General features: G+C 38.4%; 2 protein-coding genes across 7 annotated transcripts; one reads left to right on the top strand and one right to left on the bottom strand.

Annotated features, from left to right (window-relative positions):
• The first annotated feature begins 1,294 nt into the window (after positions 1–1,294).
• On the top strand, positions 1,295–5,630 carry LOC105192799 (endocuticle structural glycoprotein ABD-4). The gene is made up of 4 exons (XM_011157047.3): positions 1,295–1,452; positions 2,714–2,889; positions 3,331–3,592; positions 5,411–5,630. Exons 1-4 carry the CDS (start codon positions 1,441–1,443, stop codon positions 5,504–5,506), a joined length of 546 nt encoding a protein of 181 aa, XP_011155349.1. The 5' UTR covers positions 1,295–1,440; the 3' UTR covers positions 5,507–5,630.
• Positions 5,631–6,529: 899 nt separating this feature from the next.
• LOC105192798 lies at positions 6,530–24,229 on the bottom strand. Of its 6 annotated transcripts, none has more exons than XM_011157044.3 (5): positions 24,070–24,204; positions 17,397–17,619; positions 10,346–10,605; positions 10,112–10,231; positions 6,530–9,963 (listed from the first exon to the last, which is right to left on the bottom strand). In XM_011157044.3, the coding sequence occupies exons 2-5, from the start codon at positions 17,550–17,552 to the stop codon at positions 9,375–9,377; spliced, it is 1,125 nt and encodes a 374-aa protein (XP_011155346.2). In that variant the 5' UTR covers positions 17,553–17,619; positions 24,070–24,204; the 3' UTR covers positions 6,530–9,374. The 6 variants fall into 6 exon arrangements, with proteins under 6 accessions (XP_011155346.2, XP_011155343.2, XP_011155345.2 ...); XM_011157041.3 differs by lacking the exon at positions 24,070–24,204 and adding an exon at positions 17,744–17,974; XM_011157043.3 differs by lacking the exon at positions 24,070–24,204 and adding an exon at positions 17,770–17,974.
• Between the last annotated feature and the right edge of the window lie 240 nt (positions 24,230–24,469).

Here is a 24,469-nt window from a genome sequence, read left to right as displayed (position 1 = left end):
GGGTGTCTTCCTTACACGCCTTCGAACAACAGAGGAACCTGGAGAAGGCACACGCTTTATCCTACTGCAAATGATTAGACTTTATTAAGAAATTAATTTTGCAAGAGTTTTGTGCGATCAAAACTTTTGGATAAGATTTTTACGAATTTTCGGGTTGGACGGCTTGTGCTCTCCCAATTATTATGCACGTTACTAGATCTAACCGGCTCTAACTTTCGCTAAATTTCATCTCCGCGCGACAAAACCTTGATTAGTTAAACGCTGAGGTGAAATGCGATATTAATTATTTTTTAATACATAAATATATAATAAATGATCACATGCGCAATCGATAAGATTATAGATATTTTTGTAAGTATTACTTCAATTAATTTCCAGCCAGTCTTGGGGTCATTTGCAAGTTTTGTGTGGGAACACAATTATTATTTAAATCGCAAAAGTTGCATCTTATTGGTTTTCTGAAAAAATGAAAAGAAGAAACGGGAGAGCAATCCGAAGGCCGCGCGAAGAACAAGCGTGTTGCGCTAATCGGAAGCGCAGTCTCTGTCTATTGATCGTAGGTTGTTGCGATGGCATTATTACGCGCATTCTGATGCATATGTAAATATGCATATTAGAATGTGTTCCTCACCCATTGTTTTGCTGGTCTCACAATTCGTAAAACTACGAAACTGCGTGCACCAAAGAATAGGGGAACCGAATCGCGAAGCGATACATGAAAGTTTCGAATCACCTCTGCAATGATTTTCGCAAAGTGAAAAAATAACTAGATTCGCGAAAAATTCTACGCACTTTGCGTTTCGGTGTTATATGAAAATTATTAGTGCACATAATTTGTCGTTACGCACAAGGTGAGCACTTTTTCGCAGGATCATGAATATGTATGACGTGAATTGTCTTTCATGAAACACAATATATATTTTAGATCAATGAGAGGCGATATGCGAACAGATTTATTAATTAGTTCACTTGAACTTGATTTAATTTAGTTTTATCATAGATAAAATCGAGCATGACGAGTTTTTGCAAACAGTAAGAAACGTTAGAAAGTTATTGAAAGAGTGGCAACAGAGACTTCAGCCAAGACTAAGGTCACGTATGGCGATGTGATAATCGGAGCAGGATGCCTCTTGGTATCAGGATCTCAGGGAGGTCTCGACACGAACTCTTACGAAAAGGAAGCGACTATCCCACACACGCATTTACTCCAGCAGATATGTAGGCTCTTTACCATAAAGTATACGAAGCTTCTTTCGAAGCCCATCGCCTCCTCGAGTAGGGATAAAGTGAGAGTCAGTATAAAAGGAGATTTCTTTCCTCTCCTGGGATCGCAGTCGATTTCGTTCGTTTGCGACTATCTCCGTGCGTTTGCCACCATACTCTCGTCGCACGTTCAAGTCGATCCGTCTTATTAACAAGGTGCACATCTCGCAAGTCAGGATGAAATACGTGGTAAGTAGCCGCAAAGGGTTGTTTTTCGAAACGTCAATTGAACGCAATGTGACTCTGCCTCTTCGGGGTTAAAAAAATAATTTTGCGTTCTCGAGTATTACACATATTCACCACATCGCGAAAGAAATTTGTTAACAATCGACTTAATTAATGTTAAATAACTTCATTTATATTAATCTTATTTAATTTAATTTTTTGTAGCGTTCTTTCTAATTTCAAGAACAAATAGTAAATTTATATTAAAATAAAGTTTATTGAAAATAATAAAACATAGTTTTTAGAAATTTATAGATTTTTTAATTAAATTATTTATCAAATTTAATCGAATTTACTGAATCTTAAACAATTAAAAAAATTAAAAAAAGATATTTAACATTTAATTAAGAGAATTGTTCGACAAAAGACATGGTAGCGAAAAACGTGACTCTTGTAGAATCTTAAGAAGCCACCATTGTTATTGATACATTGCGACAACCTGCATTTATTAATTTATATGCGTGAGATGCACCGTTGAAGTGACGAAATAAGAACCGCGTGGGATTAAAATTCTGAGAAGTTTTACGTAATTCAGAGGCTGACATAAGTTCATGCCCCCCTCGATTTTCAGAACTACTTTCTCGAATATTTAAACATCTTTATTTACGACTCTTTTTTTTTAATACTTAACATTATCCGTGTATATCAGAATTCTTTTTTTCGCTTTTGAAAATTTTATGAAGCTTTCTAGTTATTTAATTATCTAATTATTTTGAGAGTCAATCATTAAACTTAATAGAACTTTAAAAACAATACTGCTAGGAAAATTAATCTATTAAATTGATTAAATTGATAAACGAACGAGATCGCAACGGGACAAGCAACGCGATATCAAAGAATAATGTGGAAGGGGTTTACGGTAGACTGGGATAAAATGGGACGGGCCCAACTGTGCGAGTTTGCGGGTCAGGAGTTAAATGACCCGTGTTGGCATTTGCTTCTCACTTTCACTCATCTCCTGAGAGCGCATCGTCCGATTTCGTAGCAGAGAAACCGATAAATCTACTTTGGGACTCGCTTTAATACTCTTCCGCGTGTATTCTCATCGATCATTTTACCTGTTTGTCCAGTTTTAGAATGCCGGTTTATAGAAAGGGAAATTAATGTAATTCATTGCTTATGATATAACGACGTACACATATGCGCGTTTTGTAATTCTAATTGTGAAACGTGCGCACATTTTCTCGAAATCTTAATCTTAAACTAACATCCGTAATTTTTTCAGGCGTTAGCAATGATTCTGGGATTGGCGGTGGCGCAAGATCCAAATTACAATCGCAACTACCAGCAGCAGGATGATGGGCAACATCAGGTTGACAACAGACGACCTACAAGCACTACGCCTATCCCGATCTTGCATTGGAATAAGCAGCAGGAACATGATGGAACTTATAAGATAGGGTATTATATATTTTTGCAAAATTAAAAAAAAAGTCTCTTAAATTATTATAGTAATAATGCCAACTATAATTTTTAATAAAAATTTTAAAAAATAATTAGTACTAATAATAACATTATATACGTATATATTTCAAATATTAAAAATATCTTTCTCTGATCTTTTCTTTACATCACATTCTCAAAAAAAGCAAAAAAATTCGTTAATGATCCAACACGCATGTCTTATAAGCGTGTTCGCTGATTTTTATCACGTGAGTCCCACGTAATCCGGTCCACTTTCGGGATCGGATTACGTGGGATATCGGACGCGTTTTTTGTACCTGATGTCTCGAATTCGTACAAAATTCGTCAGCGCGCATTTTGGCATTACGTAACGCGGATTGATCGGCTTTCTGGGTCGCTTTGCGCAATCGATTATTTAACACGCGTTGAACTCCGCAGTTACGAAACGGGCAACAACATCATCGCCGAGGAAAGCGGCTACATCAAGACTATCGGCGAAGGTGAGGATCGGGCTGAGGCGATCGTACAGCAAGGCACCTTCTCGTACACGAGTCCCGAGGGACAGCTGATCACCATTCACTATACCGCCGACGAGACCGGTTTTCATGCGCAGGGCGATCACATTCCCACGCCACCGCCCGTTAGCGCGGAGATCCAGAAAGGCCTCGACCTCATCTATGCGGGTATTCGTCAGCAAGAGGTAAGTATACTCACGACCTTTCCTCTTCCGTCCAACCCCCATTATGCTCTTTCCACGATTACTTTTAAGTCGCACCGCTTGATTTCGTGAAATTGCACGCTACGGGTTTCTAATTAAATAAAACGGTTTTACTTGCAAAATATTAATTTCATATTAATTTCATATTAATTCCAAAATATTAATTTAATATTAATTTCATATTAATTCCAAAGTAGAGCGTGTTGACAATATATTAATCCACTGTAGATACAGCAATGGACTATTTGCTCGTTCTAGATAAAATTGTTTACGACGTAATAATATTAATTTGCAATTATGTGAGAAATAAAAGAACGAGCATTAAAAGACGTAAATTAACAGATAATGTATTTTATTACAAAAACATGAAGAAGGAAACAATTTTGATGCGTAAAATTTTGCTTAGTTCAAAATAAAATTAATAAATACACATGAAATAATTTATTAATAATACTTTGGTAAAAAATTGAACTATGCCTATGTAACGAGTGTTGAAACAGAAGTCACAAGAGCCATGACTGAACAAATACATATATTATTATAGTATTTTAATAAAACAAACCAATGAACGTAAAGTCAACCGCGTAAAATTGTTGTTGCGTGTTCATTCTTGCATAAAAGTCGTAGTTAATATTAATTCTAGTGGATTGTCCGAAATAAACAATTTCTATTAACACACACGCATGTTATAACAGGTATTGACGTTAAGGTTTCTATTAAAGGAATTACGATGAAGAGTTACATAGTTTTATTAGATATAAAAGTATGAATTATTGAAAGAGCAGATTCATTCAAGATTTACGTGACGTTGTAATAGCATGTAAAATTTTACTACTTCATTGCACGTTAAAGTCCATTCACAGTTTTCTGTCCTCGATTATCCCTACTTAATGCTCCCCTCATCTCTCGCTCATCTTTCTTCTTATCATCTCTATTCACGTCTCATGTTCACCTTTATGGAAGACGTTCTCTGCGATCTTATGGGAAGGACTTCTGTTTCGCCATAGCTAGCATAGGTCACGGTTTCCAAGCAGGGTTTGCGAAAAGCCATTCAGTTATCTGCGTACGACCAGCGCACTTGCGAAATCGTGATAGCGATCCATATCGATGTAAAAGCTAAAGACCGCTTTATGGTATGAATGACCTGTGCGAAGAGAAGAAAGAAGGTAGCTGCTTGCATGTTATTTCCTTTCAACTCTCGTTAATTATTGTGTCGGTACTAGAAATAACCAGCTACTAGTTATCTCTTTTAACTTGTCGAAAACTGCACTCTTATCTTTTATGCGTGGCAGAAAGCATGAGATCAACAGTTCTATGCCGAGACATTTGCATCTAATTAAAACTGCTTCATAATAATTAACGCTTTATCGTTATCAAACGAGTTTATTGATCGTGCCAACTTTAAATTATTGCAAATAAGGATAGCAAATTTTTAAATAAAATTTTGAAATGAAAGAGGGAAGTGATGTTAAAAATAAAAATGCGAGGAATTTTCTGGAGACACAATTGTCTCTTGTATAATGACAGACAATATTAGTAGGTTCAACGCTTGGTTGGTGTTTAATGAAGCGAGCGTTACTTCCGGCAAAGAAATATGTCCTTTTTCCAATGAAATAAAAACATTTTCTTTTAATCTTATAAAACCAATTAGCACCAGTAGTAATGAGAAGAGTCCCGGGTAACAAACTGACGTTGTCATTCTGACGTCAAAGTGTCGTCAAAGACGTTATTTTGAAGTCAAAATGACGACAAATTACGTCAGCTTGTTACCTGGGATTTATAAAGACTTTCGTCTTTTAGGAAGAAGACGCTCGCGCAGCAGCCCAAAAACCACAGCAGCCGCTGAGCCAGCAGGTCGACAGGCGGGACGAATACAACAACAGAAAGTACCAATAGCGAACTCCCGTCGATTCTTCAGCGATATAGCATTCGCAGCACTGTACCGTTATTAAGATATAGCAATTAAGTTGTTAAGTTACTTTATCCCTTCGCGTTTCAAATACACTTTTCATTCTATGTACATTTGTAGTAAGAAACACCGCTTGTGTAGTAAGCTCGACTCCGCTCTTCCAGCCTTCTACCGTTGATCTTGTCGATCCTTTCCCAACGTGAGATCCTGGCATTGCCGTACGTTCCATTAATGATTAATCCTATATCCTTCTCTCTCTCTCTTTTTCTGCGGCGGCGCCGCCACCGCGTAATTGTGCTCTTCGGGTGGGAACTGACATTTCTTATGTCGCGATAGAGAAGAATGTCACGAGAGTGTACCGTACCCAGCAAACTAATCTACTCCTCATGGCGTCTATGTCCATTTATGGCTCTATCACCTTTATACCTCGCCATATAGTGGAACATTTCTATCTTTGATGCGAGACCTTAGAATTTTGATACCATTTTTTGATAGCTTCTTTTTATTAATTTTTTATTAGTCTTCTCTCTTTAAATATTTTAAGGAAAACATTTTTTTTTTAGAGCATTTACATTTTTAATAGTAGCTGTGTCGATTTCTCGCACAGTATTTTATTCTATATGTTGTGATTCATTCAATTTCTAATTGTTTCTCATTTTTTAATTATAAAGAAATTTATTTATAAATTTATAAAAGCAAAACATAATTTTTAGAGATGTTTATTAAGTTTATATAGGTCAGACCACAACAGTAATAAAAGCAGAAAATGAAAATCAGTATGCAGTGGCGAAAGGCCTCAAATAATTCGCTATCCGAATAAGCACATCGACTTCTTACCAGCATCGATTACACATATTAAGCGTACATTCTCATGCGCGTATAAATTTATATGCAAGCATGCAGATACTTGATAAACCTTCCGTGGAATAAAGAATTATCACGGCCTACAAACGTCGAGAGTTCCTGCGTTTGGGCTTGGTCGGGGAAAGAAAATATAGGATAGACGTGTGTTTAACGGAGCGAAGCGTCTTTATTGTTAGTTTCGTGTACATACAAATCTATAAGGGCATCAGTCTTCGTTTCCTCGGAGAGGAAAGAAAGAGAGCGCACTCTCCGAGGCCGGTGAAACTTTTCACGAGGTAGCGCGTCAAGGCCGGTGAAACTTTGAATGAGGTATGATAATCGAATAAGCGGATGCCGGTGCTCCTGGATGCACGTTGCACTACCGTTACAATTACGCGATATGGGATCGTCGATGGTAACACTGTCCCTTGCAACTCGGGTGACACTACAAATAGCGAACGTTCAAAATTGTTGACCAATTATGCGGAAATAATTACGAAAATAGATTTTAGATTGAAAAAAATATGGTTTTACCGTCAAACTTGTCTTGTGAAAAATATTTGTTATCGAAGCCAAGATGATCGATAGCTTGATTAAATTGAGAATTTCTCTTTAGTCTGTGTCGCAGCGGAAAGCCTGTCGACGCCTTTCTAGACAGTTCGATTCGATAACCCTTATAAAACTCATTAATGTCAGACACATAAATATCTTTATTATTTTATTATATTGATATTTTTATTTATTTTAAAAGGTAGAATATACACACGATTAAAGTTACATAAGCCGAATCAAACGTCACTGAAACTGTTAAATTGTTATTTTGAACCGATAGCATTGAACACTCGAAACTGTATCACAAATGTAATTGCTTTATAATTGTACTGTATTGTACGACTTTCGTATTAAAAACACTAATATATCAAATTTTATGGATATTATGAGACGTTTGGAATGGATTCCGATCTGAAATTGTTCAATTACATCCTTTTTATTGTATTTTCCAGGAAAAATGAAATAATTCCAATCAGACTCCATTTCGATCAGTTCCATAATGCATATTCAGATAAAACGATTAAAATAATTAAAGTAGCTGCAAACTTCCGGCTGTACTTTTGCCGTAATATTCCTGAAACAACAGTTTCTGTGTTAAAGTTTTATTTACTTGCTGCCTTCGTGTAAACTATCTGATATCACATGTTTGACATTTCACGCGCAAGCGATCGTTCGCTTTCACATTTATTTGCAAAATAAGTTAAGCATAAAACGATATTCCTTACGCACAAATTATACCCCACGATTTCTACGTAGACAGTTGCAATGTCGCGGGGGAACATTAATCCGAAAATCGCAATTGACTTAGGCGCACAAAGCGTAACGGCACGGTTCTCATCGCCATAAAAGAACGGAAAGTGCGCGGTGTATCCGCTTTTACTTAACAATCAGCACCATTGTCGCGAAGTAACGAGGTTTAACTTAACGATTAACTAATTCTATATGTAATCTCCCTCTCTTCATCGTTTGGCACGAGCGGATAGCCTTCCGGTATGCCGCGAGAAATTAGTACGTGAAAAGTATCCGCGCATTATAAACTAGGAAGGAAACTACTACTACTAGCATCAGCAGAATCGGCGATAGAAAGCTATTAAGATTTCCGGATCTGCGGCTCACGCTGAATTAACCCTGCAACGTGCAACAATGCACGCATTGCATAATAGCTGTGTTTCTCGCGTTAGAGATCTTTAAGATGCGATTCGGCGACGATACAAGTCACCAGTACACCTCGCGATATAAAGTTGTAACGTATGTAGAGTATCGCTAATATAAGAAAATAGTGCACTGCAGGGTTAACGTTCGATCCGCTCACGCCAAAGTACCGGCCGTTCTATTTTGATTCCGTAGGTGGGTTCTTCTTTGTCGCAGATCAATGTTCGCCAAGCGGAAAGGATTGTCAGAAAATACAAAAACTACAAAAGTTGTAGGAACTTTCGGTTATCTAAATAACTCAAATTAAAGTTTCTAAAAAATTTTACTGTTAAAAAAGGTTAAAAAAAATTGTATATGTAAATTTGTATGCTTCACTTGCATCCTTAATTTGAATAAATATACTTTCTAAAATGTCAGACTACTGGAAGAAACTTGAGCGCGAAGACAATAGCGGGTGTAAGTTTTCGCACGTTTCATGGATCGATGACGCAACTAGAAAGATTGGCGAACATTGTCCGTACGCGAAATCTACGATTTTCTTTTTTTTTTTTTTTCAAGGAAGTCCCACCACGCTTCCCTGAAAACTGAGTTACAGTCCAGCATGGCATCTAACGTTGTCTCTCTTGGCGGTATTCGATCATCTGCTCGCGATAATAACAGAACAAAGGCAGGACGACGAATCAGGAAGCCGCCGCCTTGGTTCTCAATGACGAAAAGTCATTGTGTTAATCTCACATAATCCTTATCTCCTCTCCTCTCTGTTGGAGCCTTCTTATCCGCTGCATTTCGATCGTCTCCTGATTCAATCGACCCCTCGTTCGTCGTAACGTTATATCATCTCGGATAATACTGGGAACCGTTGGCGATGCTGACACAACGGAGTCGTACATCAGACAAATATCACTCGTGGCACTTCGAGAAAACGTTATATATCTATATATTATATAAGCAACGTTGGTGATCGAGAATTCCGAAGAACCTCCATCGCTTCCCCCATAGAATATAGAGCACCGATCTCTACATTCGCCGTATTGTATCTGTATATTCACCATTGTTCTTCCTCTCTCCGACGTCCATTGGTTCCATTGGTGGACTGGAAAATTCACGATCAACAAAGATTGCTTAAGAGAGCATCGATAACAGGCGGCAGTTCGACTCGACGAGCGGTCTCGCGGTCGAGATCATCGAGTCGAACCAAGGCCGTCCAGCGTAGCGAAACCCAGCGTCGACGCGGTATCGGATGATGAGCTCTTCGCGATAAAACTTGATGCCTACAACGTGGCAAAGCGATGAACAACGACGGAACTGTTACGAGGTGCTCGTCGGGGGGGCTCTCGAGAGCCGCGTTCTGGACAGATCAGGCGGAAGAGGATCGTATGGCGTTGCATTGAAGCCGACGTACCGATTGTTCTTCTTGTGGAGGAATCCGCCGGTGAACGGATCCGTCTTGTAATAAATCACCCGTCTGATACCGAACGGATCGATGTAGCCGAACGAGCCAATATTGTTGCCTTCGGGCTGTCGTTCCTCCTCGTGATACTGTCTCCTTAAATAATATTGGAAACCGTTCGCGGTAGTGTGAGTGCCGTCGTACGGCGAGAAATCGTCGTTTCGAGAAATGGGCGATTGATAGCTCGACCTGATAGTCGAGCTTCCGATAGCGGGATCGTAGGGAGCCTCGAGAATCTGAGTCGGTGGTCGAGCTGCTGATCCGCGATAGAACGCCTGTGGTCGGTGATAGGTATCCAGGCTCTGAAGGCCAGATGAAGGGTAACCTGATCGACTTGGGTAATAATTGTTTCTCGAAATTGGTCGAGGTCTGATGGTCGTCGGAACGTAATAACCGGAAGTGATGTCGTTGCCGGACAGCGGTATGACGGCGTTAGGATCTGGTCGTCTGTAACGATGTGGTTAAAGATTCTCGTAAATTTCTAGTGTTTTTAAAAAGTTAATTTATAACATGCATGTTTTAATTTGTCTCTCTAACAAATTACATTTTAACACGATGAATTTTCTAATTTTGACTACTCTTTTTTTATTTTTACCTGAACGGATTAGGTGGCCTTTTGGGTCTGGCCAAGATTCCGGTTTGTGCTGGAACCTTCTTTGTTTCCGCCACCGCGTCCTGAATAGGTCGGTCCTTACCCACGTAAACCATCTTCGACCTGAAAGGGTTCGAGCGATGAGTTCGTCACTCGGCGCTTAATTATTATTGGTTTTTAGCGATTTTAGTTTCAGCTTAATCGAATATTAATTTTATTTCTGCATGGTCAGGTTACCTTAGTATTCGGAATCCCTCGTGATCCGCGATGTAATCCTTCAGTCGTAAATATCCGAGAGGGTCCAACCAGCCTTCGGTGCCGATCACCGTGCCATCAGCCAATCTCTTCTCTTTTCTGTACTGACCGTTCGCTGTTTGAAAGCGAAAAAATCTCTCCGGACCCTCATCGGTCTGAATGTGATACTGCGTGTTGGGATTTAGGTTCCAGCCACTTCTCTGAGCCTCGATCTCGTCTGCTGTCAGACACAACGCCGAAACCTACAACGTAAACCTACTTAAATCATTTTTTCGCTTCAAAGCGACCCTCCCCCTCCTCCAATCATTATTACTCAATATAGAAAATCAAATGAGAATAAGATATCTGACGGATTTGATTTTTGAAATATTCTTTCTATTTATTTTAAATTAAATTATGTTGATCGATTAATAGCTAGCTCTAATAAATAAGGTAGGCAAAGAACCGATTAGAGATTAAAATATCCATATAGAGAAATATGAATTTGATTCTCGTGCATGTTTAACTTGAGAATAAAATACATCACAGAAATTGTCAATTTTCAAATATAGATTCTAAAATAAAAATAGAATTTTGTTTGGAAAGGCTACGCGACAAAGAAACTGAAAATTTGGCATATTATTATTACAAAATATAATTATTAATTCTATATGTCCATCTCTTCTTTTCATGGAACAGCACAAAAGTGTGATGTGCTGGTCAAATGTCATCACGAGTCCAGTTACGGTCAAGAGGATATTTACAATCTACAAGCACACGTATGCAAATTTTAAGTTGCCGGACGATAGCGAGAACAGACCAGCGGGGAACGTGACCAGTTACGTGGGGTGTTCCTCGTCGAATGATTAGTCAGCATCGTTTCTCGGACTACGAGGCCCGTCTCTTTTCTTCTTTGCGATCTGTACGGCCGCTTGTAGGCGCGGCGACGCATACTCCGCTTCGCCAGTCAGTCGTAATCACTCCATTTACGGCGTTACGATCCGAAGACGACGAACGTTCAGCTTCGAGCATAGCTTCGAACTAGCCAAGCTCGAGACGGCGTACTTTACTCGCCGTGTTCGATAGTACTTTGAACTCTTGTTATTCTGCTCGTTTACGAGCATGTGTCAACTCTCGCAATGGAAAGATACTTTTGCAATCATAAAAAGTCAATTGCAATGTCTGAATTCCAGTTGCACGAATTCAGGTTGTGGCTTTTATGAAAAAAAAAAAGAAAAAGAAAACCGCTGTTTATATTATATATTGCATGCAGGTATATACTTAAGAAACTGCACGTTTTATCGCGTTAATTTTTTATTACTTTCATCGATTTCACACAGTCATCTTCAAGAACAACTATAATATATGCGGTAAAAACAAATCTTCTTGCGACCATTTTTTTGCAGGTAGAAACACGCGCGTATAGCAATGAACTACTTTTGAGCCCAAGAAAGATTATATAATATCAATTATATAATACATAATTGTGATATATAATATATTTAATATATAATATTTAAGTATATTAATTTAATATTAATGTTATATTAATTATTAATTCACAACATAATACATAATTATATAATCAATTATATAATAATAAATATGTCAATTAAGAATTGTTGAATGACCTTCTTAAACCCCCGTAATAACTCAACTCGTAACTTCATAACTTATAATTGAAACTAATAATTGAAATGGTCGCGTATCGCTATATCACATTTTGTAATTTTATTTCTGTGTAATCGAGTTTCACACATAAACGAGATTTCCATATGAATGAAATCACGTTCCGCTCTTCCTCGTCATCGTCATAAACAACTCGAGATCTGCAAGCTGGCCCATGATTCATGATTATTCGCGCTTTGGAAATGCATAGAAAGTTAATAAAAAAAATTAAACAAAGAAAGAAAAAAAGAAACGTAACAAATCCTCATTCACTAGGCGATATCTACAACCTGAACTCGTATTCGCTGTTTAACCGGAACAGCGTTACAATGTGCCACAATAATTCCGACCACGCAGGGAATGCGTTCCATCGCGGTATCTTTTATAGTGGGTTATCATTGCGCGCAAACACGGCGGTCACGTAAGAGTCACTTATCCCTTCTATTGCAGATTTTGCGTGGGATTGACCAAGACCGCGAGGTCCGCCTCTCGTCGGTCCATATTAAGAGATGCTGGACCGACCAAGAGTAGGGCCGACGTATCGGCATTACGCAGCGAAAAATATTTTTTATGAAATAATAATGTCGGTTAAACAGATGGAGAGAGTAACGTTTCCAAGCAGAAAGTGTAGATAAAAAGAAGCAAAGTGTCATTCTTCATTAATAAGTTTGCAAATGAAAGTCTCCCTTTACGGAAAGATCTTTAAAATATTCAAGTTATCCGGGTTTCCCGGTGCATAAAGTATTAAAGTAGAAACGAGGACGGATACACGAGAAGAGGATCTTTGCAGATGCGCCACGTACCACGGGACAGGGAAGATAAAATTTCCCTTTAAGCGATATGCTCAGCTCCACAAATTACTTAGCGAGTGAAGTTTTGTTTTATGGGACACGACACGTAGGGTCAAGGCACGCCACCAAAGCTGACCTTGGACCTTCCCCGTGTATCGCACGTGCGCTTAATATCCATCACGTTGCTGCATCTCGTTGCCGGGAAGAATTCACACTCGGGATTGCTTCGGTATCCTTGAAACTGGTTCACTACGTGTTATCGCTGCGAGGCACTTTGACTTGAAAAATGGTCGTGTTGTAGGAGTCGGACTCAATGTTAGGTTGATATCCTTGAGACGAAGTGACCTCACGGCTTTGTTTCTACATATGAAAGACATTCCGTTAAGATATCTAAGCATTTTCGATCTACATAAAGCCGACTATCTAATGTCCTATTCATAGAACGTGAAACTCTTCGAAAGATACTTCGTCGGCTGTGGTCTTACTGATTTTATCAGTCTAGGATTGTGTATCCGTACGCGCAGAATGCTTTCTTCTACATTCCACCCGTGAAATTCGAGATATCGAATGGTGGAACGGCGCGTCGTATAGTCAGCCTCCAGTTTAAAAGAAAGAAGAAAAGATCATGAAAAGTAGACCCTACGCACCGCATGACATAATCCATAATATAACTTCCACGTAACGTAAGGTGAAGGCTTTTCCTCTTGCAATTTGCTTTTGTTCTTCAGAGAGACGCTGGACACTTTTCCTCTTTCTGTCTCTGTCGAAATTATAGTGCTCGCGCGCATGTATTAATTTTCTTCCCAGCGGGCATTTTTCTTCTTCAACGCCGTCGAAAAGTTGGAAGATAGATATTTCGTATATTCAATTAACGAATAGCCGAGACATAGCCGATGAATTGCTTATCTCTGCATACGCAGACTTCCATAAGAAATTAATACAAAATACGTGTTATTACTGTATGTGTAATGCAATAACGTGTTATTCATTATCGTTCACAGTAATTTTAAGTAAAGGTTAAAACCGGTCGTTTCTGCATTAATTAAAGTTAACTGAAGTTTAACTGATTCTCCCTCTCTCTTTTTTTCTCTCTCAAGATACGGAGACTCAGCATGAGAAAGTAATTTAATATCTTAAGATGAGAGCAAGACGGGTCCCCTCGCTCGAAGCTTACCACAGCGAAAGAGTTATTTTGCGGATAATTGCGAACCCAGCTGGGACCATAAACAATCGAGACAGGGAATAAATTGCATTATGTATCAAGGACTCAACACGAATTTCATTCGCGTCGCATAATAGCGAGCCATTCTCAGGGGGTTCTGTGTCCTGACGCGTCTATAACGCCTCGCATCAATTTTCCATTCTGCTGAAGGAAAGCCATCGTTTCGGCCGGCGGTTTTGTACGAGGTCGTTCAAGCCACGCGATTAACTCGCTAAATTATCATTGCACCGTCCATTGTCCGTCGGCCAACTCCCGTCGGTCACGGTGATTTCACCTTTGCACAGGAGCCGCCGCGCCGCCGCCGCCGCCGCTGCGGCTCCTTTCGCTCGCTTCCGCCGTTCTCCATCCTCTCGCGCGATCTCCTCTCTCATTAAAAACACCCACGCTCCGCGCGGAGATTCCCACGTGCCTGATCACGTGATATAATCTGGGATTATAATGAAATTGCGCGCCCGGGAAATTGGCGACATTGGTAGCCGACAATGAATTCGGTGCTTAGAGGAAAAGGATATTGCTACGCTAATTGCGGAGGTAATTAGCTCTAGCAGGGAGGAGAAATTAACGAGATTCTCGGTCGATCACTCTCGCGATTCATCTTACACAATTAAGTTGGCACTGACACATTTTTATCGCTTAATTAATCACGCAGATTATCAAAGCTTAGTGTACACAATGCTACTTACGGCAGAGCATTAATAATGCAAGCACGCGTAAAAACATATGGCATAAATCTGAATCAGACTCGTCATCAAAAAATAAGATGAATGAGCAGCTAATTGTAAGTGTACATAGAGCTACAATTTAAAGTCCTGCACTTTTTGCTCTCTTATCAATTAATGTTACGCGTACTATATTTTTCAAAATAAAGATAATTTTCTTTTTGTTCGAAAATAGAATTACCGAGAGCTATTCTTTAAATATCTTCTGTTTATTTAATATCCTTAAAAACGTATTCTATTTCTTGATTGTATACATCATTATTGCCTACAAGAATTTCTGAGGCTCCAAGGCATGCCGCGGGTTTGCAGCACGCGAAGGCTGGCTCCTCATCATCGTCGGTGGCATCTTGCGGTGATCCAACCATGTCGCATACAATCGCGACATTATCATAATTCGTATCATAATTGCAGATAGTGTCGCGCGAAGGAGATACGTGACAAATGCGCGATCTCGTTTGCGATCTCACTTGGTATTCGAGGAGCGTCGGCGTTTCATGAGCGCACGTCGCGGCCTTCGCACGAACTGAACCCGCTAATTGATATTCGGAGTGCGCGATATTAATTTGCGCGGCTTTGCCTCGATATTTACAACACGAGGATACGTGTTTTCGTATTCCAAATTCCTTTCAAATGTAAACGCGCCTCGTGCCTGCTACTTCCCTTTCGATTAGGAACTCATCGTGCATGCGGAGTTAGCAATACGTATTCTAAACTGCGACTTTAATAGTTGTTTCATGTTACTATTTTACTTTCACATTATCTCTTCTCGATATTCAGCGTTTAAAGATCGATGTTCTCACAATCAGTTCTGTTGAAATATAAAGATCTTTCCAGATGTTTATTTCGTTGACGATTAGGCGAAATTTTAGAAGAACTTCAATGTACTTCAAACTTCGGTTTTTTAACGTTAGTTTTTAACATTCTTTAATTATTCAGTTTATCAAATAATAATAATGTTGAATAATAATATTAGCTTATCTTATTGTCAGTTAATCATATTATTGTATTGTAAAATGCGCTATGGGAATAAATAATAATTAACAATAATAAAGACGCTTGGAATCATTTTTTTTATAATTATTGCGTTAAGGAGATATTATTTTACCAGATAAGTTAATTATGATGTTAATTAATATCTAAGATCTTTTTCTCACAGTCTTAATATTAACCACGAAAATTCTAAGGAAAACTCATTCTCATTCTTTGACTTGACTCGTTCCTTCACTTTCCTTGACTTAAATTGCCACGTTTCATTCCCAGAAAATTCAATAGCTCTGCCAAGTAAGGTAATATTAGCAATTCATGTTTCGCCACGTATCCAGGGATTGCTAATTCTCGTAAAATTTTCATACTTAATGAATAATATTTAAAACCTAATAGGCACGTTTGGCGCGAAGCGTACGATAACGATTCAGCGTCGCGTTTACGGTCGAGCGTTGCCAAATTACTCTGGAAACAGAGCTGATCCCGTTGATTGACGTGAATCTGGGCTGCATTGATAGTCACGCACGCGTTTTTATATTACCCGGTGGCACGCCCGGGAGCGAGAGAAGAGAGCCTCCTCCTCTGTTACACTTCTATCCACGCGATCTTCACGGTACCGCGCGTTCGTGCATCGAACTCTCCCGGAGTAGGAATAGGAGCCGGTGCCTCTTTCACGAGTGCACATCCTCGTCGCTGACTTTCATGATGCACCTTCCACAAATCAAGCCGGTGTCAGTTTCGATCAAGCGATGACGTGAATATACGCGTGTCAGATTGTATTCGACGAGTGTACGGAACAATCAGCGGTTTTACCGACACGCAAATGCTGCAAATCATCTCGAGTCGTTAAACGTATGCAAAGTATCGTACACTCCTTTGACAGACGTAAACACCGTCGGTTCGTAACCGTCTAAAGCAGTAATTGTTATCTGCAAAATGTAAGTTCGAGCAATTTCGTAAATTATCATGACATTGTAACGGAATTGCGCGTTCGACGTATTCATCTTTCTAAATTCTTCAAACATCTCCAACAATCTGTTTTAATCTTGTTTTTCAGGTTTCAATGTAGCTGTAACCAGTATCTATATGTTTCTAACAATTATGCAAAAATTCCTGTGATTTGCATTCTCATTAAATGAAAACTTTATATTTATACGATGAGCGAATATCAATTCCTTTTTGCGCGACTGTCCACTTTCATTATCAATGTCAATGCTGCATTACAAAGTTCATTATTACAATTGTGAAAATAGTGAGATTACGTAACGCAGCTGTTTCACTGATTCATTTACCAGTTACTATTAGAAGAGAGACCTAGAGACGATAATCACCAGTTCGCGACCAGCGTTTTACTCAATCGAAGATCTCGAGTCAGATCTATAAAGTTTCAATGTCAATGCCAATTGGCTAACAATTTAAAAGTCTATATAAAGGTCAATAACCGCTTTTGGAAATATTTTTGTCCGTATCTATACCAGCGTCCAGTTTGCTTCGATTGTCAACATAATTTGCTTTGCTAACAGAATATTATGCGGGTCTAGACACGGGAATAAACAGTGCATACAAAAAAACAACTCGCCGTATTAAATTATAATAATTACCATCAAGTATTTCTCTACTAATGTTTAAATTAATCATGGATGTATATATTGCATATTTATAAATCCTACCGTTAAGAGATTGATGCAGAGACACGTTCGCAAAATCATGGTCACGCTGGTGCTTCGTGAGGTTGCGACACGCGTTCCACGAGTTTCCTCTTGGTCGTTTTCGCAGCGATAGCCGAGCCGAAACGTTCCCTTATTTCTCAAGCAAAAGTCGCCCATTTACATACATTACAGTCTCCACGGTGATAACTGCACGAAGAAATTTCTCGATCGAAATAATCGAAACCTAGAACCCACATAGAGATAGCTTCTTAATTATGGTGCAAACAACAAAGCGTACCGACGCAGATCTAATCTTCGTGAAAGAAGAAAAGCGTGTGAGATCGCTGCATTCATAAAAGTTCACGAACGTCGAGAGAAAGAGAAAGAAAATCACCCACTCTCGCGAACCGGATGACACTGCGGAAGAAGAAAAAACGGAAGAGGATAGCGTCGACGCAGTCATCGGCTGCGTCGATATCGTCGAGGCGGACCGAGAGGACGCGATACTGTGACTGAGAACCGGCGGTGTCCCTGCATTTCCAGATCCGCCGTACACGACGGATCTATGCTCCTTCCCTCACGACCATCCCCCTCCGCAAAGAGCCGCGAGACTGTTTTTCCCGGCGACCAAGACCGCGCCCGCCCACCACTCGCGAGTACTCCACATTCGCGTGACGCGTGTTCCCGGACGGGTCTGGAATTATTAGCTTGTGGCACGCGTAATCGTTGCACGCGCCACACGTGATACCGCGGCGATCCTCTTGGATGACGTAAAGGGGTAGCCATTCAGTCCATATAAGCCCAGGACATCTTCTACCAGATATCTCTACGATTTGTCACAAGGAGAATTTTTGTGTCGATAATTCTCCGAAAAGTTAACTTTTTCATCTTTAAGTTGATGGAATTTTTTTTTTTTGCTTAGATGTAGAAAATTAGTTTAAGGAAAATACGTTGGAATAATGTTTTCTTTAGATTAAATATTTTTTTTATTTATAAATCATTTGTGCTGTTAAAAGAAGTTGGACTTGGCCACGAGTCATTTTTCATTCGTCTCGCATGATCGATAATTGTTTATATCCATGCGTAATCGTCAATCATAAATAGCACGCGATCTTCGACAGCAACACATTAAGGAAGCTGTAAACGGCAGAAAATTGCATTGTGAGAGCCATAACTGTCTTCGAGCGATGTGAAAGATCGAGGTCTCCCAGGTAGAATTCAGGATGTATATTATGGAAAACCGTCACACCTTGATGCATAATCGATACGAGAAGAATATCTCTTAAGATACAGATGAATATCATTTTAAAGCAGAACATCATTTTAAATAATGATTCGACTGAAAGGAAAGACTTCTCAATCGATCTCTCTTTGATTTTAATGAGAATTTAATGAAAATTTGATGGGGTTGTACGGAAAGATAATATATTTAATACGTATTTTTTTTATTGGCAGACATGTTCAAGGAATGACATTAGCCCTCAAAAGTCGACCAAATTTTTATTTTTTGACTGAAAAAATTAATTTTTTATAGTCGAGTAGCATTTAAATTACACTATCGTGTTTCTTTCAGTAATGATAACTAAAAAAAAAAGACGATTTTCGAGACTTTACCTCTTAAACATGTTTAATTAATTGATGATAAAAAAATATATTTATCAAATATTATTTTTACTTCCTTTACGTATTCGACAAGTTTCATTAAAATCGAAAAAAGAGACACCTGGAAGCCTTTCTTTATAAGATACCTCCTGAATAATATAAAACATTTTAACAAAATATTTTCAGTATTCCATAATGTTATAAAACACATTAATCAAACTTTGCGTAGTATTTTAAGATTTATTTATAAATCACAAATGATAATATCTCTTTCAATTCAATGTATCTTAATTACATCAATTACAACTCAAGGGTAGCGTCCAGGATGCATCAATCAATGCAGGATACTTTGCATGCATTTTCCGATTATCGATTAAATTACGCATGTTTCGCACAGACTTTTAGAATCATTTTCTTTCTAGAATATTTTCTTATTCGGGAAACTAGATATAAGAGTTCCGACGTGTACCGCTTTTATTAATATTGCGTTAGATTCCCACAATGTGCATCCTTGATACAGCGTTCCCAGGACCTCGGCGACAGTAGCCGGAAGAGACATTGCAACTTTATGTCATCTTGCGTATTTGCGTCATCTTTGGGTCGGGCAATCATCATTCCGTAATCATCGTTCACATTACCCATAATCAGCTGACGAAACGGACTCCGCCAATCTGACGTTCCTTTTAGTCACCGGAAGAATTTGCGTAAAAAATTGCCTCGTGTCTAATCTCGTGTCGCCAGACACACGTTGACAAATGATGATGCACGCGTCATCGTATATGCGCGTTTCTTTTTCATAGAAATAATATGCATATATTGAAAATAGAATATTCATTTCCTATTTTAAGATAGGTGATTCAAAGAAGACTAGAGAGTTAGAAAATATTTGACAATTGCTCAAGAATATTTGACAATTTTTCGTAACGAACTGATTAAATGTACGAAAATAAAGTTTTAAGGGATATTTATGTAACATTATAACGTGTAAAAAAATATTTTTTATTAATAAATACTTATTTGTATAAGCAGTTATAAATAGTTGAAATATTATTTGTTTCTTTCTCGATGTTATCGTTTAATAATGATATTTTGATTTTCAGTAGTCTAATCAATTTTTAACTTTAAATATTTTTAGAAGGCTTGTCGATACAAAATAAACTTTTATAAAATAAATTAAATAAAAGTTAATAAAGTGGCAGCTAATAAAACAAATTTTGTTTAAATGTAAAAATTGAATTTATTGCTGTATTTTATAAATTTTTATCCGATTTATTTTTATAGACGTATTATCCGATAACGGATAAACCTTTTGAAGATTTCTAGCTAGAAATTACCATTTTAGAACTATCAAAAGCCGAGATATATTATTGTAAAATGAAAAAAACATGTATACTTCAGATATACATATATATTGCATATTCATGTAAATATTTGTTAATAAAATATATACTTTTTTTATTCTTTATATGTTGTACACGCGTATCTCTCAAAACTTCACCTTAATAAATTTTAGTTCAGTATAAAAGAATTATCAACCACAAGTACAATTTTCGAGCAATCTGACTCTTTAGTCTGTTTAATAATTGCTTTAATCAAATCTATCAGAAAGTAATATTTATATAAGAGTAACGTTAACATTTCTATAAAATAATATTGCTAACTAATATAAATTCTCGAATAATTCTGTTAATAATAATTTTATTTTCAAGCTGTAATGCTACATTTTTCTAGTGAAGTCTTTTTTTTTATTGAAAAATAGGCTCTGTTTCTGCGTACAGACTGCGCATACCCATAAATTCAGCTCCGTTGTAACAACATGCTTTTTCAGTTAATGAATATCAAACGGATCGTTCAGTCGAGAAAGCGTAGTATAGCTTGCAAAAACAGTTGTAGAACGTTTTTTTTTTTGCCGATAATATATAGAGGCAGACGTTATCGTTGTGCGCGCGCGGGCACGGACGAGAGGGAGTCGTGCGATAGAGAAGTAATGAAGTAAATGAAATTCTGTCTACGAAGTTAACGTCTCCTCGAGTATCGCCGCGATCCGGGTAAGTAATTTCCAGCGCAGCGTGAAATCCGGTTTTGCTGCGGAGGCTCCGTTTCCTCGCGTTACAGTGAACGATATCGCGTTTCCACGGCGGAGATGCGAATAAAGAAAAGTAAACAGCATCCAGCGCTCCACGGGTGACGCCTCCCGATGCCCGTTACATTTATAATTTCATAAATATCGCGCGAAATCGAAAGTGCAGAGATAAGCACGTCTCGCGCGTCGAGAAAGCTCTAAAGTATCGAGAAGAAGTGTGTGGGATGTTCAAGTAAGATGTAATAACACAAGAGAAATAATCGTTACGTCAGTAAAACTTCACGTCGTTTTATCGTAAATCGTGCAACTCTTATTTATTATATAATGTCGCAAAACAGAGAGAAGAAATCACTCGTAACAATATGAAAGAAGATTATAATGAGGACACTTAAGATAACTTCGCTTTTAATTCACAACGGATTGGAAGAATACGGAGTGAAAAGTGTCGTCGGGCGCGTTTCACTCTTTCATCATTGACAAGTCGAAAACTACGCTTCTACGTTGCCTATCGCTCCTACTTCCTACTTTGAAAAAGTGCTAGCAGGACAGAGAGCCGCTGAGAGCGGCGACAAGATCGCTCTCGCAATTGTCCGAGACGCGTGGGAGTGTACCTCATTCGCGTCCCTTCGGAACAAAGGCTTGAAGAGAGCGACTGATCTTCTGACCAGAATCTTTCCTTACGTCAGACGGCACGTAAATTATTTTACGCGAACATTCCTGGACAATTTTAGAGACGGTAATGAAAAAAAAAAAGTAAATGATTAAGCGTTTCTACGTACAATTTTTATATCGCCATTAAATAAAATCGCTTTGAGATTAAAAGAAGAACTTAGCTTCGTTTTCTAATAACAATCTGTCTCCTGTCTACTTTCAATTAGATTTCGATTGAAGTGCAACGTTTCATACTGAGGTAACAAGACGTTAAGATGAAGAAAACCTCCAAGAAGGTTTCTCGAGCAAATTTATAATGATTGATAAGAGAGATCGACTCGATTTCGACGGGGGAAAAGAAAAGGTTCGTCAATGAAGTTACCCGCGATATCGAGATCATCTGCCATACTCGCGGAATACACGGCGGACGAGCTCCGACTCGGTCCCGCGTTCTGCCTTCCATCTGACGCTCGAGCGAACCTTACCGCCTATTTTCTCCTTCGCTTGCCGCGCTTACGACGCGGCGCTTTCACTTTTACGAGAGGAGAGCAGAGGCGGTGCGTCGCCGCGTCGCGTCGAGTGGATAGGCGCCGTCGTGCGTGAGCGTGTGCGTGTGCGACAGTGATTTCGATCTTCGATAGCGAAATTTTCGGAAGCTTGCTCTGGCTACTCGAATCAATGCCGTAACATGTACGTGTATTGCGGATTGCGAAAACCTTTATGATAGATCCGTGTGCAAAGATTAAGAAGGGATTGTACAGAGATTAAAGTTCGACTTGTTAAAAATGTTTAGAATATTATAATGAGCCCCTGCAATCTTCTATGTCTCAACAGACGTGCTCTAATCAATATTTTCTTACATATTAAATATTAAAACTCTTCGACGAACACTCAGTGAAAAGAAGAGTTTAGTGATATTAAGTTTCTGATAAAATAATTTTAATAAAATATTAAATTAATATAACCAAATAGTTAGCAATAATTATTAATTATTAGTAGTAACTAATCGATTACTAAATGGTTACCAAATATTTAGTTATATTAATCGAACGGTTTAATTGAAATTATTTCACCAAAGTTTAATAGCTATCATCTAGGTTTGATGCCAAATTCTTTTCTCAGCGTTCGCTTTGTCCTGTTTTATATTTTACTCTTGAGAAACATTACGCGCCTCGTTAAGCAGTATCTACAAGAAAATATGGATTTTCTCACAGAAATATTAATTTTCTATCGTATCTCTTAAACACAAAGCAATCGAACTTAGTAATATTATTGTAATAACCGACTGACGAAGAAGAATTGCATGTTTAACAATTAAGAAGATCGCGTATCGCACACGCGATATTTAAGGGATACGAAGCGTGAGATGGAGCGCGTACAAACGAACAGTTTTGCACTGCCGCACGCGATGCAATGATTCGCACAAAGGAGCGAAATTAAGTTCTCACGGCCGGCAACCGGCAACATGCAGACTCCGGGAAATTGATAAAATCACGTACTCGTAATCCCGATGCGTATGAATGATATTGTCTGACATTGCGCGAATCCCGCCAGTCGACGACCCCATGCCACTAAACATGCTGTTTCCTCTCGTTTTGTCTCTTGCTTAATTTATTCTTATCGTGCCCAATATTATTGTTACGTAGGCAGAAAGCCCTCGGAAAATACTCTAACGTAATAAAAATATCTAAATCTCTAAGATATTTTTATTCAGCATTAATAATCAAACTTTTATGTAACTCGCGTACAAAAGTATCATAATTTGGCGTTGTTTATTTTTTATTAATTAATAATTATTGCGGCTATAACTGAAAGAGAATGCACCTTAAAATTGAACTGATTAAACAGGTAATTATATACATACGTTTAAATTTAATTAACAAATTTAATTAATTATACTGCAACACATTTTTAAAATGTTACTAAATTGTTATTATATGCTAATAATTAATTTTTAATTGATAAAATGTTCTGAATTTTATAAGCACTGTTAAATGTCTAGTAATACCAAATGTTTCTTATTAAAATAAAATATAAAATATTTAAAAAAAAACATGGTTTTTTGAAAATACACATTAAAACCAAATTCTACAAAAAGTGGCCACGTTTTTCAAAACAAGAACTTTATTTTTATGAGAAAAAGGTTGCAAATTGAAGCAGGCAAATGCAATGGAAAAATGCAATGGAATTTAAAAAAAGTATATTGCGTTGTTGGATCGCGATATCAATGCAAAAGTAAAATAGCCTGACAGATATGTTATCATTTGATGCAAAATAGTATTAATTAGACTTTCAAAGGCATATTAAAGTTATAATATTGTCAATAGTAGATTTGCTATCGAGGAAGGTAAAACTCACCACAAGCGGCAGGACTGAGGCAAGTCCCCGGCGCATTCTATCCGGGAGATTTCAACGATAGAGGAAGAGAAGTGGACTGAGGACCGATCGATCGAGCTCCAAATTTCGCGCGAGAACGGCAGATCGCGGGCGATCTTGCTTCGCTTAATCGTGTCCGATTACTGATCGAAACGAAGCCTACCAAGCCGAAGCCGGATCGTACTTGCGGCCTACACATAAAGCGAGCCAAGGCTCCGTAGTTGGCAGAGCAGACCCACGCGATTTTCCTTTACGGTTGTCCGTCCGTGTGTCGGTCACCGACGATTTCAATAGACAACAAATAATCGAACGCCGATTGGGCGCCCAGAATTTGCTTTCTGAATACGCTCACGACGATTACAGAGTTGCAATGAAATCTGAA

Source organism: Solenopsis invicta, chromosome 9 (genome assembly GCF_016802725.1).
Source record: "Solenopsis invicta isolate M01_SB chromosome 9, UNIL_Sinv_3.0, whole genome shotgun sequence".
NCBI lineage: Eukaryota > Metazoa > Arthropoda > Insecta > Hymenoptera > Formicidae > Solenopsis > Solenopsis invicta.
Note: the sequence above shows the minus strand (reverse complement) of the source record. Positions and strands in the feature narration are given on the sequence as shown.

What these genes read in the sequence shown, in the direction of transcription:
- LOC105192799 (XM_011157047.3), top strand. An exon ending in GATGGAACTTATAAGATAGG is followed by an intron (nt 2,890 to 3,330) that starts GTATTATATATT and finishes TGAACTCCGCAG; the next exon opens with TTACGAAACGGGCAACAACA. An exon ending in CGGGTATTCGTCAGCAAGAG is followed by an intron (nt 3,593 to 5,410) that starts GTAAGTATACTC and finishes TTCGTCTTTTAG; the next exon opens with GAAGAAGACGCTCGCGCAGC.
- LOC105192798 (XM_011157044.3), bottom strand. Translation starts at nt 17,552, where the DNA reads ATGGGCGACTTTTGCTTGAGAAATAAGGGAACGTTTCGGCTCGGCTAT. An exon ending in GAGGGATTCCGAATACTAAG is followed by an intron (nt 10,232 to 10,345) that starts GTAACCTGACCA and finishes GAACCCTTTCAG; the next exon opens with GTCGAAGATGGTTTACGTGG. An exon ending in AGGCCACCTAATCCGTTCAG is followed by an intron (nt 9,964 to 10,111) that starts GTAAAAATAAAA and finishes ACATCGTTACAG; the next exon opens with ACGACCAGATCCTAACGCCG.